Source organism: Marmota marmota, unplaced genomic scaffold (genome assembly GCF_001458135.2).
Source record: "Marmota marmota marmota unplaced genomic scaffold, marMar, whole genome shotgun sequence".
In the NCBI taxonomy this organism is placed as follows: Eukaryota; Metazoa; Chordata; class Mammalia; order Rodentia; family Sciuridae; genus Marmota; species Marmota marmota.
In genome coordinates this window covers 14,007,529-14,022,614 of record NW_025999982.1, presented here as the reverse complement: position 1 = coordinate 14,022,614, position 15,086 = coordinate 14,007,529, and the positions used below count along the sequence as shown (strand labels likewise).

The 15,086-nt window shown below is 41.0% G+C and overlaps 1 protein-coding gene across 6 annotated transcripts in view; it reads left to right on the top strand.

The window, feature by feature from the left end:
• Adgrf5 (adhesion G protein-coupled receptor F5) overlaps positions 1 to 15,086 on the top strand; it is an 89,952-nt gene that overhangs the window by 48,905 nt on the left and 25,961 nt on the right. For 4 of the 6 annotated variants that reach the window (XM_048805435.1, XM_015487831.2, XM_048805436.1 and 1 more), the window contains 6 exons: positions 4,424 to 4,594; positions 7,951 to 8,127; positions 8,241 to 8,350; positions 9,887 to 9,945; positions 10,782 to 10,924; positions 14,033 to 14,248. In XM_048805435.1, the coding sequence (XP_048661392.1) occupies positions 4,424 to 4,594; positions 7,951 to 8,127; positions 8,241 to 8,350; positions 9,887 to 9,945; positions 10,782 to 10,924; positions 14,033 to 14,248 (876 nt within the window). The remainder of the gene's footprint in view (positions 1 to 4,423; positions 4,595 to 7,950; positions 8,128 to 8,240; positions 8,351 to 9,886; positions 9,946 to 10,781; positions 10,925 to 14,032; positions 14,249 to 15,086) is intronic. The other 2 variants (XM_015487834.2, XM_015487832.2) reach the window with 1 other exon arrangement.

The window sequence follows — 15,086 nt, the reverse complement described above, 5'->3', positions numbered from 1 at the left end:
GTGGTTGTACATGAAGTGGAGTTACACTGGTCGTGTATTCACATATGAACATAGGAAAGTTCTGTCTGATTCATTCTACTCTTTCCTATTCCCATCCCATTCCCCTTCATTCCTCTGTCTAATCCAATGAATTTCAATTCTTCCCCCTCCCTTATTGTGTGTTAGTAGGAATCCAATTCCTTAACAACATCTGTTCAGAAAAATGTTACTCTGAATTTACAGATGAACAAAGTGTAGCTCACAGAATTTAAACAAATGGCCCAGGAAAGAAGACCTTCCATTCTGCTCTCTGAAGCTCCAAAGTACAAGTCAAAGTACAGTTTTCAACATGTGGTTCTGGTTCTTGCCTATGTGGTCCCATTTCATGACTCTTAGGGCAGCTTCGTAGAGTGAAAAGGCCTCACAGACCTGTTTCAACTCACTAGGTCTGTCTCGTCTCACTTTATGTGGGGCTAACTTGGATGTTTGGGGTTCATGGTTAGCTGGTAGACTTGATCATCTGCTCCAGACTTCACAATCCAGGGTTCTATGACACACGGTGCCAACCTCCTCCTCCATCCACACCTGCTGGGTAAACCATAGACTGGAATTCTGGCATTTCCTTCTTGTGTGAACAAACCTTTCTAAAACCCAAAAGAGAATAGATCCTTTGTATCTGCCGGTGGCAAGGTGTGATATAGACAACTGCAGTAAATCACCACCTTCTATCAGGATAAAGAAGCATTGTCCCTTTGGTCACCAAGCTCCTTTCTCTAGGGTGAAGTCAGCAAGCTTCCTTCATCGGCAGGTAGGAAATTAATTTATGCATCTGCTGAGGCTCTGATTCTGAGAAGCCACTGTTCCCACCAGCGTTGCTAGGCAAAAGTAGTATTGTTTGCTTAAACAGCTGTGATTAAGACACAGAACTGCTTGTTGCCCTTTGTGGCCAATTTTCCAGAAATGTCTCTTTAAGATAAGTGGTATGAGGTTGGCAGTGACTTATGGGAAAGGAGAGGGGAAATCCTGGTAGGTTTGTGCCTCCTGGGCTTGTGATACGCCTATGTCTATGGATGCTGACCCCTGGGATTGGCTGCCTTCCACTGAAGGGCATTGGTGAGCCAGAAAAAGTCAGACAAACAACACAGGGGGCAAAGGAGACTGAGGGAAAACACACACACACACACACACACACACACACACACACACTAAACTGTCAGCAGCTGCAGAGGAGGGTGAAGGGCATCTAACATACACAGGCAGAAGTGGGAGAGCTGTTCTTTTTTCTTCCTGGGTCCTTTGCAGCCTGGAACAGGACAAGGAGCATCACTTTTCCAGGCTTGGAAGTTCCTGGGTTGAAAGAGCATAGGAAAGCAGGGGATGGCATTTCCAACTGAGTTTCTGGGCCTGTTTGAGGGGACTGAGACAGTGTGCTGCTGACCCCCTCCCACATGGGGCATGCTGACCCCTGAGCATTGGGGCTACCTCCTACACATACAGGTGGTCCTTCTGGATCCTTGATGCTGTTCTAAGGTCTAAAGGTGATGAGAAGGAATGACCCAAAGAGGAAGCATGTCTTCTTTAGCCCTCAAATGAGCCTAGAGGGTTGCCACTCGGGACTTTCCTGCTCCTTTGCCCTTCTGAGAGTGATGTTCTCCCAATGGCTTTCAGGTTCACCGCTCACTTCGAGTCTCTATTCAAAGTTTACTACTTTAGGAAGGTCTTTTCTGATCATGCTACAAAAATTAACTCCCCACCCCATGATCCCTGTCATTCTGTCTGTTTGTTCTTCCTTATTTTTCTCCTACAGGGCTGCCTGATGTAAGAATGCAAACTTAATCATTGGCCCCAGCATAAGAATGAGAGATTCATGAAGTCAGGATTTTGTGTCTTTAACTAACACAATGCTCCCAGCACCTAGCACAGTGCCAGGAAATGGACACCTAAGAAGTAGAATAACTACATATAAATCAATAAATCAAGGAACAAACAAACTAACCTGGCAAGACTTACTGACAAATCCATGTGCACTGATAACAGCGGGTCATGATACTTTTCTCCTGACTGTGGATTTCTAGATTTATTATGGTCAAAAAACATGAATAAAATTTTTCATGGTTCATCCATTTATTATGAATAATTTTAGTTTTTGAGCTTGATTTTATTTAATAACTTATTTTAGGAATTCTTAATTTCCTTTAAGGCTATATTTAACAATGATACCTTATATTTTTATGCTACTTTGGACTTTACACAATGATTAGGTTTGTTATCTTCTTCATTGTGGTAGGTTATGATTGAAAGAAAATGGACTTAGGATTCAGAAAATTGTGCTTGCGAATCCCAGCTCTCCCACTCATTATCCTGTGCCTTCAACTCTGTGAATCTGCAACATGGAAGTGTATGCATACTGTCCTTGTGGCCCCAGAGACTTCTGGGTGATGAACAGATGGCACCTGCTATTGTCATTGTTACTGTTATTGTCATTGCCTTTGATTTGCCCAGTATCATTGGGTGATGTGAAGGATAAGTAGGTATCAGCTCCCTTCAGGCACAAGGGGGCTGCACAGGACCCAGGAATTGATAATGTGCTGAGATCCGACTCTGTGATGCAGCCATGTAGACAGATGATGAAGAGTGTGATAAGGAATTATTATTGACCCCACCCATCCCAAACAGCCACTGTCCAGGAAATCCTGTTTATACTTACAGAAGGACAGGCTTCAGCAAAGAGGATCCTGAAGCTAGTGAGGGATAAACATCACTGCATTACTTTTTAGGAAAAAGAATGTGCTCCAAGGCAAGCTTTGTAAATATCAGGCAGCTGCCCTCTTTGCAGATGTTCCCAGTGGGCAACATAATGTGACCAGGGTTAAACTCACAAATTATGATTAGCAGTTCTTCCAGGAAGCTTACTTTCATTACAGAACCATTTGAACATCCAGAAGAAAACAGGAAATTGGAGGCAATGCTGTAGTATCCCAACAGACTGAGATCCTGTATTGTTTTAAAACGTATAATCCATCTTTATAAGTATACAAATATATCATAAAATGCATTCCTACAACATGTATCTGCACAGACCTTTTCTATAGTTTGAGTTAATTACAGAGATTTCAATGATGCCCAAGGAAATAATACTCAACAAAGTCAATGGGTAAAACCAACCTCCTAGGATAAACATAGTTTACAACTCCAAGGGAATAAATGAGGCAGAACAAATAATGCAGCTTTCTGCAATAAACATTTAACAACTGGAGTTTCCCATAATAAACTTTCTCATAGTATTTCACATCAATAGTCCTGAGACTATTCAAAATAAATCTTACAATATTATGGGGAAAAAATGTTGTCTTTTAGAAAGGAGATATCAAATTTTAATTTTATGGCAAAATACATACCATGCTTTCAGATTTGATGTAAATTTGAAAGTAATAATTTTGCAAGTAGTTACTGCTGCCCCCGTCTCGTTTTAAAATATTCTCAATGCATGTGTGTGAAACAGTCTTAATTTTTGGCCTTTCTTTATAAACTACAAGCTGAGCCCATAGCTTCTGTTTAGTTATATATTATAGCCAAGACAGGGTCAAAGATTTTCTTGGTGACAGAGAGGTGAGTCTATGAGTAGATTCAGAGAAGCAGACTTCATAAGGATTGGGCGTGTATCCATTAGCTGGTGAGCTCCAGACCCTTTTGGTAAGTAAGGTCATGAGAAGTGGAGGAAACAGTTCTTGCCCTTGGGAAGCTTACCAATAATGACTGAGACATGATGTAATATAGGAAACCAACAAAGAACTATTCTAAGATTATGCATTGTATACATAGTCTGTCCAGCCTGGAGTGGGTGTGTGTTGGGGAGCAGATCCCTTTAGAATGCCAGCAGGCAACTACCTGGAGACAATTCTGGGAAGCAATGAAGAACTAGAAATCTCTTTTCTTTCGCTTTTCCAATTTGCCAGATTTTTGTCAATTGTGTTCTGGACATTGGAGGTATACAAAGGAAGAACAAAGAGCAGATGTTCTGGGTGCATAGGCTAAGGGCAAAAGAAGTTAGCAAGGTGACCTTTCCCAGAGGTCTTCATGTATGGTTCAGCTCTTAGAATGTGTGTATGTCAACTGAAAGGTGCGGGAAACACACTGGCTCATTCCCGCAGGTCAGGATGGTGACTTTCATTGTCTAAACTGTTGCCAGAGTCTCCCTGGTGATTCTTCCTGCTTCCATTCTTGCCCGTCATGGTTCATTCTCCACACAATGCTCCTTGACCTTGGACACCAAGATCCAGAGTTAGTAGAAAGTAGACAAACTCATCTTTTTCTCTTAGTGGGTTCATTAGAAATTCTCATGGGCTGATGTGCCCAGCATCCATACATACCTTTAACTGATGTGTCATGATTTCTCTCCATGTCCGTGGGAAGTCCTCACAACCTTTGTGTGCTTGCATTTCAGTTGCCACAAGTGGTCCCGCCATGGAAGAGTACACTGTTGATATTGAGATCAGTTTTGAAAACACATCCTTCGTGGAGTCTATCAGAGCTCACTTGAACAGCCTCAGTTTTCCAATTCAAGGAAACAACACTGACCCAGCTACTGATATTTTAAGCATAGAGCTGACAACTGGTGAGTAAGACACCCAAAGCTTTAGAATGGATGGTTGGGTGTATCAGGAGAAAAGCTAACTGAGATCCTTATTGTTACGGCATGTTATACTTAGTAGGCAAGGGAAATGACTCAACAGGTCTACTGGTGTGATTTTATGACTTCACAGCCTCCCAGGATAAACTCCTATCAGTAAACTCTGCAGCCAGAGTTTCCTTCTTTGAAGTGGTTTGCTTGGTAGTCTCTCTGATGGTTGCCGTGAAGTTCCAAGATATGACTAGATCCTTCGTGATAAACTATTGGACCCTCTGTCCCAGGGCAATCAATGGGTATAGCAAGGACAGTTTCAGGATATTAATAAGTATCAAATTCCTTTCTTTTTGGAATCATAGGTCAGGAAATAGAAGTCAGACACATATCTGGATCAGAAGCAAGGAATTAAGCAGAACCTCTCAGGCCTTGGATTGGTTACTGACTCACTTCCAAAGTCATGCCATCTCCTTTGTGTCTCAGGGAACCATCACCAGAGACTTAGTGTCCCAAAGGGGCCATGAGATGAGGCTGCCCATTGTTCTAAAAATGTTACTGCTCTGTAAACTGGAAAGCACTAACAGATGTTGAGTTTTATTATTCTAAAATGAAGACAAGAATAAAATTCTTATTTTTCAATTCTCATTTTTATGTCAATCCCCATAAAGGTCTTTCTTTTTTCATTTTTGATTCTAAGTATATGCTAATGGAATCTGACATAGTTCCCTTAAAGCCCCTTTGAATACCATGTTTCAACAAATTCTACCATGGAATTAATTTCCTTGAGTTAGTGGTTTTCTGGATTGGATGTCAATATGTGGGTCCTCCAGCAATGGTGAGTTTATTCTGTTTCCCAAATGAATTTGTGCATAGAGTTCTTTCTCTATAGAATAGCTCATAAAACTCTTTGGGACATATATAGGAAACACCCCTCTCTGTTCTTGCTCAACACAGATTCTCTGCCTCTGAAATTATTTTTTTCTATTTATAGGAAAAAAAGTAAATACTGGATAGATTTTTAAACACTTTTGTTTTTCTTCCCAACTTTTTATGAAAACCTTTGGTGTCTGTAGTGCTATAAAGCAAATTTTGTAAATAAAATAGACCAGTAGATATCCAATAAATAAGTGATTTTTAATCGAATACCTTGTGATCATGGACACTTGGTCAGTAGGTTAGTTCATATCACATGTGCTCAATATAAACATATGAGCAAACTGTCTCACGTTTCTTTTATTCTATTAGAGCTGATGTGACTTCAAAGGACTTTATAATTTAAACAATTTTGGAAACTTGAATTAACAAGTTTCCCTTTTAAAATGCAATTGCCCTTGGAAAGTGTAATCTGTCCTTCCAGAAAGACTGGTCATGCACACATTAAAGAGTGAATTCTTTCTGATATCTAACTGTGAAGGAGATCTGCCAAAACAAAACAAAACAAACAAACAAACAAACAAAAACATGCTTCAGCTAGGCACGGTGGCGCATGCCTATAATCCCACTGACTTGGGAGGCTGAGACAGGAGGATTGCCAAGTTCAAAGCCAGCTTCAGCAAAAGCGAGGTGCTAAGAAACTCAGTGGGATCTTGTCTCTAAATAAAATACAAAATAGGGCTGAGGATGTGGCTCAGTGGTCGTATGCTGCTGAGTTCAATCCCCAGTACAAAAAAAAAAAAAAAAAACAACTGTGGTTCAACAGAGCAGAAAGAGCCTGAGACTCATGAACCTCAGGACCAGCAGAGAACAGCCAAGGAGAGTTCGCCTCAAAGGGAATGGGGAGAGTGTGTGATTCGGGTCAGGCTTGTGGGCTTTGCTACTGATTTCTGAGAACCATTGTCCTCTTCCCATACAACGGCTTTCCTTATGATCCTTTCCAAAAATTCAGTTTTATTAATAGTGAATAACTGAGGATGTTTAAGGTTATACAGTGTGTGTAAAGCAACTAAACAACACCTAGAATAGTAGTAGTTGGTTTGGAAATGACAGCTTTGTCATTCCCCCAAACCATGATTGCATTGTACACAGGTGTCTAAAGTCTTTCAAATATTTCTCCTCATCTCTTTTCTTCCCCAAAATAAAAAAACCAACACTTTAGCAGTGAAATTTCAGGACAACAAGAGATTTTGACAAAGAGATTCTTTTTGATTCTCTTCAAATTACCCCCATCCATTGCCTGCCACCCACATATAATTTCTTCTGTACCTCACACTTCTGCCAACTCCAACCTACTGCTGGGAGACAGGATTGTGTCGTGTTCAAGGAATAATTGGAACTTGCCTGTCCTTCCTATTTCAGAAATGACTATTTGATAGCTTTCATTTGCATAGGATTTGGCCAGGTTATCCTTTGCAGAATGGACAGCTTCCAATGAGAGGACTTTGGACCAGCTTTACAAACCGACTTAAAAGCACTCTGTTTTCACAGCATTTTTGATGTTCCCGCTGAGATCAGAGTCCATTTGGCCTGTTCACACTTGAATGTAAAAGGCTCAAATTTATTTTTCTTCTGTATCTGTTATCTGCTGCTGCATAACAAGTTACCCTAAACCTTAGCATTGTAAACCAACAGAACTATTTATCTTGAAGTTTCTGACAGAAATCTGGGAGCAGCTTAGTTGGATGCTTCTGATTCAAAGTCTCTCATGAGGTTGTAATTGAGCTGTCAGCTCGAGTTGAAGTCATCTGGAACTAGAAAATCCACTTCCAAGTTCACTTTTGTGGTTGCTGGCAGCCTGTAGTTCCTTGCTACCTGTCAGCTAAAGATCTCAGTTCCTTACAACGTGGACCTCTTCATGACATGTCTTCATGCCATGGTAGCCAACTTCCCCCAGGAAAATGGAGAGAGAGAAACAGAGAGGAACAAGCCAGACGAAAGCTGGAGTCTTTAATATCCTAATTTCAGAAGCTCCATACCATCATTTCTACCATATTCCATTGGTCACATGGGGCCACCCTTGTACAGTAGAAGAGAGCACTCGAAAAGAGTGTGAATACCCAAAGGCAGGGGTGGGCAGGGGCCTTCTTGGAGGCTGGCTCCCACCGACTATGTCCTAGAATCTGTTTATCATCATAGATATATGGTGGTCATTTGCTATTAGGCAAGACCCACCAGAAGATGACTCTACAGTCATCAGTCACTCAATAATTTCATCACCATCTTTCTGATGGCCATGCCTGATGGCATTGTGGGGCATATGTGCGTTCAGGAACTTGTGCAATCCTATGGAATTTCCCAGAAGAGCAATATAATAAGTCAAGTTAGGATTTCCTACCAGTACAGATACTTGCAGTCTATAAATGCAAATGTGGTGACTACCTTCTCTGTCCTCCTCTTCCTGTTGATGATAGTATGCAGGCCTACTGGAAATGAGATCTGGTGCTCCTGCGAGACAGGCTATGGGTGGCCTCAGGAAAGGTGCCTCCACAGTCCCACTTGTCAAGAGCAAGGCAGCTCTCTCCCAGGGCACCGCTGCAGTTGCCTTAGGGGACTTCCTTCAAAGAGACCTTTCTGCCAGCTCCAGGGAGGTAAGTACCTTCTCATGAATATTGTTGGAGTGATTCAACTTCAGCTGAGGCAGATGTTTCTCTGTATTCAAACATCAACATGAGATTTTCAAGTATTGCTCTGTGTTGTTCAGCAGATGTTACCCTGAGAATGAAGGTCAGACTAAATGTGGAATTTCCAGCAGACCTTAAGAACACATCCTCTGCCCTCTATAGGTCCTACAAGACCGACCTGGAAAGAGCGGTACGTTTTGGCCCCAGGAAACTCTCAAACCAACAAAGTGTGTGTGCAGAACTGAGTTCATTTTATTCATAGTAGACAGTAATCTATGGTATGAATTAGAAGTATTTCATATCCATCTTGGATGGCGAATTAAAAAGTATTTGAATCAGTGTTCAGGAGACATTGTGGTCAAGAAATCAGCTTAACCTATAAGTAGAACTTCTTCTCAAGGTGGATCTGATTCAGATAAGATTTGGTGGCATTGATTCACTAAAATCTATTCAGAGGCCCTGGTCTAGAAACATCAATTGTTTCATTTCTATTCTTCACACACCACATGTATAAGAATCCTAACATCTGGTGAGCAGACCAACCTCAGAGCAAGCTCAAACTGCTTCAAGCTTCTCTATGCTACAGGTCATTAGACACTCATACGAAAGACAATTTAAATTTAATCATGTAAAAAAGGATATATCCCGTGAATGCTAATCCACTGCCAGATGCTCTTCTAAAGTGCTCTGCACTAGATCAACTGTAAAACCTTAATGCTATTTCTGAGTTAAACTCACTTGAAACAGCTTCTCAACTGGTGTAGTGCAGATTATTCAGGTGGCCTGAGGTAATGACTTTCTATCACTCTCAGGGCAGCCAAATCCCTGCTTGGGGCCGGAAGCAGCCTCTTGCTTAACCCAGTGGGCCATATAAATATTGTCAATTTCCCTGGGTGCCATGATGGAGTGCTTACCCAGAAGAACTCTTGGACCTCTGATTTGCATATCTGGCATGTCATAATTCTACATAGAAGGAAGCCCTTTTCTCATATACCAAAGAGAGGGTTACATGTTAACCTTTGGATCTCATCCACACAGGTACCCTACATTCCTACCATGTAACTTCTTTGTATATGGTAGCTGCCTGTAAATTTAATTTGGGTCAAATAGAATCTCCTGTGGGGTTGGTGTTTAGAGGAACAACATGGGATAAAAACATCATCAAAAGCTATATGAGCTCAACTAGTGTAGCAATATCATCAAATGAGGAGCAGGTACTGAGGTGGTCTCCCATATGTCCCTCCTGGCCCTTCAGCTGCATGGGGATGTGGTTGAGTCCCAAGTGCTCTCTCTGGTACCCTTGATGGCATTTGCTTCTTCTTAATGATGAATGAGCTCAGTGACCTGTGTCAGATACGGAGACTCCTTAGAAGGACTTATTTGGACTTCCCTGGCTCAGCCTAGGATGGTTTTATTTAACCTTCCTTATCTCTTCCACATAGGACCCAATGGCTCTCCCTGCCTTCCCCACTCCCCATCATTTTCTTTCCTGGGCATCTGTCTGAGCAATTTTTTTTTTCACATTCAATCTTGTGTGTACTTCTCCAAGAACCCAGACTGACATAGGTGGTCAGGAAATGCTTTCTTAAGGATCCACTAATGCCAAAATATAAAGAAGAAAATTTTACCCAGGGTGATAAGCAACATGGGCTTTCCACTGGATTTGAAATCTTTTGTGTCTCACATCAGCCTCTAAACATGATACTCATCTTGCCTTATTTTCCAGTTCCAGGAGGGTTACAGAATTTTACCAGGCTTCAAATCGGTGACTGTGACAGAGTTCACGTAAGAGTGCTATAATTTGTTCATTTCTATTTGATGGCAGAGATCAGCATGTCAGTGAAGGAGGAAAGAAAACCATTAGTGGGCATCATGTGGAATGCTTAGCAAGAACAGTTTGTTAGACATGAAGACAAAAGCCAGATTATAGGGGTTAAAAGGGAAATGAGACACTGAGAAGAGTACTCACCCCTTACAGATACACCTATATAAAAGTAAGGACAGAAAAAGATGTGGCCACTTTATGTGTGCAAGCATTTTGCAAAGAGATAAATTTTCAGTCTAGAGAGTTTAGAAATTTAAAAATAAAATAATGTTATATACCAATGCCTTTATGCAAGAAAATTCTTGCCAGCCAGTCAGGACCCCAGAGTTGCATGCTTGTTCCCCTTGGAGTTGGGTACCCTGTAGCCTTGAGTGGATTTTCACACTATTTTGAGGACTTAGTTGCAAATCTTAAAAAATCAGGAATCTGTATGGGAACATCCAGGGTTTGGGCTTCATTAACATTCCATGTATCTGGTAAGGCCAAACTCCCTGTGTGACAGCCATCAACAGGTTTTGCTTGGTGGCTGGCTCCCATGACCAGGGGGTGGGACTCTGTTCATTAATTCCCACCTGCAAGTTTTTTCACCTGTCTTACCTGTTTGCAGACTTTTGGGTATGCAAGCTCTGCCTAGGGTTTTCATCCAGAGTTTGAAGATAGGTTTCTTTTGGTGATTTCCTGAGCATAATAGCCTCCAGGTGGTTCCTGCTATTTGTTTTCCCATGCAAATAAATCACAAACATCTAGATTCTTCTAGGTGAATTGCTGCTTTACTAAACTAAGTGTCTCTATTCAGCAAGGGCAGTGTGAGTGTGTCATATGAAGTCCAGAGTAAAACACCACCACCTGGATTAATTCAGAAAGCCAACGAGCAAGTCATGCAGACTCTTAATCAGACCTACAAAATGGACTACAGTTCCTTTCAAGGGGTGCCTAGTAGTAAGTGAAACCTTGCTACATTTTCCCATCTGTAGATTCCATCTAGATGGTAATGGTGTTGATGGTTATGCTTAAACCTTGAAAATCATTATGATATATTCTGTGGAGAAAGACTTTCCGGTTCCTGGCACATAGGATTATGTGCCATCTCCCCCTCTCTAATCAATACTTCTCAACTTGGCTTGTGTCACTGCATTGGGATATAGGGGAGAGGGGAGCAGGGAACTTCCAACAGGGCCATCTATTTCAAGAAGAAGCCTTCTGAAAGAAGCCTTCTAATGTAGCAAGAAGTTTGAGAGCCACTGCTTTACATCATGTGGTGGTAAATTGTTTTTTGTTTGTTTGTTTGTTTTGTTTTGCTTTAGATGTTCTCCCCACTTTACAAATGGGGTTCAAAGTTGGGCTTTGGTGTGTCTGAAGGACACAAAACCTATTGTTAGTTGGCAGCTAGTAAGTGAACCCAGGAGAGCAAGATAAACATAGGAGTCGGCCAGCAGATGTTCTGCATAACTCAGGTCTGCAGTCTGGAGCAAAGGCAATAGCTCTTCGGAATCTAGTATGGGGGCAGATACTGACAGGATGGTGTAGGCACAAACAAAGGAAAAGGCCCCTTGGTCAGGAGTCAGGTCAGCTTCACAGAAAGTTTATATCCTATGTTTATGTTCTCTGCACATGCTTTCAAACATTACATCATTTTTTAACATAAAATATTCTAAGTGATAAAACTAGCTAAGGAAAGTATGAGAAATATGTATAATGTTAGAATGTAATATAATATAAATAGCGAAAATGAAAATTCAGACTAAATAAGACAGTAAAACATAAATAAAAATCAGAAAATTAAAGAAAAGAGAATAAGTGGCCTGAAAATCTGGCTCACATAGATGCAGTCTCAGCAATACCACCCTCCCCTGACCGTAACACCAACTGGCCAACAAACAGATGTGCTTTCTCTGCCCTGAAGAGTTCCTTTCGTTCATCATACCAAGGGCTCAGGAGAGTAGCAGATTTTTGCATAGTTAAATTGCAGGTGTGATTTCTCTTTCCCCAAAATTGCAGTCATGTGGAGGATAGGCAGCCATATAAATGAATAAGTGCCCAGGTTTTAGTTGTTGGACTCACTGTCCATCTGGGCACATGCTGCTGATAGTCCAGTTCGTGTGGTGCATTTGCATCCATGACTTGAACTTCCAAAGAGCAATGGAGTCATTGAAAATGGCACTAAACATCCTCTCACCCCTACACAGAGTCTATATCCATCTCTGTCCTCCCTCAAAGACCAGAGTGGGATTCTGTGATATGCAGAGCCTAGAGCAATAAACATGAACTGGTAGCACACTCAATTCCACGGGGAACTCAGATGCCCTCCTCCTCTCCACAGTGTAGGTAGTGTTAATCCAGAACACAGACATCCCAAAACTCATGTTGCTGCATGAAAATTTTCTCCTCCTCCTCCCCCTTTCCCCTCCCCCTCCCTCTTCGACCTCCCTCTTTCCTCTCCCTCCTCCTCCTCCTCCTCCTATTCTTCTTCTTCTTCTGATGATGATGATGATGATGATGATGATGTGGGCATGAGTAGGAGAGAAAGAGGGCAAGAAAGAAGAATGTTGAATGAATGAGTTGGTATCAGGAACTTAGTTTTAAATCCATCTTCACAAGATGCAAAAGGTACATGGCAGTCTTTAGAATAGATCCATTTACTTTGTCCTACATTAATCCTCTGGTGATACTTTATTAAACAACAGCACACTTGTTCTTAATTATTCCTGCTAAATTTATATTAAATTCCATTTAACCATATAATATTGGAAGTTCCATGAATTTTATTTATTAACCATAATCGTAATGAAAACAGGGACATTTACCACATCTTTTTGTATTAATTCTAGAGTGTTACTTCTATTTCATATTCACATGTCCTGCGAGATAGATGTCATTATTCCCATTTACAGATGAGGAACTGGAGGTTGATGGAGGGTGAATGACTCACCCAAGGACACATAGCCAATACCTCAAGTTTGTATGACTTCAAAGCTAGTGCACTACATTAAATACTCACAGATGGTTTTGCTTCCCAATAGTTAAATGAGATTTTAAAAAAGAAATCTTATTTTAACTAGTAGTCTTAAAGAAGCGGTAAGATACTAATATTTTGACTAGAACATCATACTACCCAAAATTAATTTTATGGTGACTTATTCCCATATTTATTATCTATAGAGGATCTTTCCTGGGCTTCAGGCCCCACTCCTCTGGTTTTCTCAACACATATAAGTCATGTCATATAAGGAAAGGGCATCCACAAAAATGGATACAAAGATAACCAACATGATGTTTTTATCTGTGTAATGACAATGCAGTGATTCCCTGGAACTTACTGCCATCACAGTAATAATAGCTGCTGATTTCCCAAGTCCCCTCTCAAAGTGATTTTCACTGTTCTCATTTTCCAGAAAACGGAGCTGAGGTTGAGTGAGGCCAAGCAGGTTCCCCAGGTCCACACAGCTGCACGTGGAACAAAACCCGAATCCAAATCCACACCTGTCTACCTACTAAATTCTCATACTTAAGGGTCCGTAGGGATCAGACCTTGAAAAACTTCTTTGTTCCCAGGAAGGTTTTACTTATTATCAATAACAAGTTTATCTTCCCATTTGTAGCTCATTATACACTTAGAGCTTTCAGTGGGCACAAGATATGAGTAATTGGTGAGAAGCAGTTGATATTATTCCAGTCAGTAGCAAAGAAACCCCATGCTTATCAGCTTGGATGACTTTTTCATAAATAAATGCATTATTTTCTACCAGATTTTTGAAATATTGAAAACAGCTTTGGGCTCCCATTACTACCATTAGGAACTCCTGAGTGACCTTATGACACATGTTATATAGGCCCCAAACTAGAAGGTCTGCCCCTAGTACCTAGCAGGCTATAGCTCTGTGGGTCTTGGAGGCAGTTTGGGGAGTGGAGTGAGGAGCCATGTGGCCCACCCTGAGCAGCATCCCAGGTGCTCAGGAGACCTCTTAAGATTCCCCAGCAGGGGTGGCACCTGGATTCCATTAAATTTATCTGCTCTGGGATCCTAACACCTTTTCTTTGAATTTCCAGATGAAACTAAGTTCACTGTCATACCAGAAATCATCTTTGAAGGGGACACAGTAACCCTGGAATGTGAAAACGAAGTTTTGTCCTCCAATGTGTCTTGGTACCAGGGAGAAAGACACATCCAGAACAACAGCAGATTCTCCATTTACACCTCGATGCCCAACAACATAACCTCAGTATCACGCCTCACCATCCACAACATCACTCAGGGTGACGCGGGTGAGTCTTCCTCAGTGTTTTGTTTGAGGAAAGGAACAGAATGCTCTTAAAGGAACAAACCCTATAATGTGTTAGCTAAGTTCTGCTCTCTTCAAAAGGAAGCATTCAGGCTCAATACTTCAAAATTGAAAATTTATCCTGTGATCTTAAATTATTTTCTAAATTAATTAATGTATTGTTATTATTTTTTTACTATGCTGTATGTTCTTATTCTTTGAGTTTTCAATTAAATTCTAAAAAAATTAAAGTAGCTTAATTAAGGTAGAATTGATGTGGAATAAACTGCACATATTTAAAGTTCTTTAAGTTTTGACCTATGTACACCTGTGAAACCATCATCAGAATCAAGATAGTGAACCCCCCTCATCTATCACCCCAGCCCCAGATTTTCCTGTCCTCTGCAGTAATCTGTCCCTTTGGCCTGTCCCCACCATCCTGTCTCCCCAGCCCCCAGCAGCCATAGGAGCGTAAGTCTTAATTCTTCATTTTAATCCAGATATCAACAAGTCACTTCTATTTCTCTGCATTAAAAGGTAGGCTGTTGACACATGGGGTATATCACATCTTGGCCAATTCTGATTTTACCAGAGGGTTAAATAAGATGTCAAAATTTTTTATCTTCTAAGTCTCCAAAGCTTTCCAAAAATTTTTCCCTCCTGTTTTCAGTCTTATTCCTTACTAGCAAAATCCATGAGACTGCTACAATCAGAACAACTCTCTACTCTGTACCTGTGGCATCAGAAATCTCTGTGTTGATCCTCAGCATTTCCCAAATGTTTCTTAAGGAGCATTTAAACCAAGTCTCAGGTGCTTTGAAAATGAGGCCTCCTGATGTAAT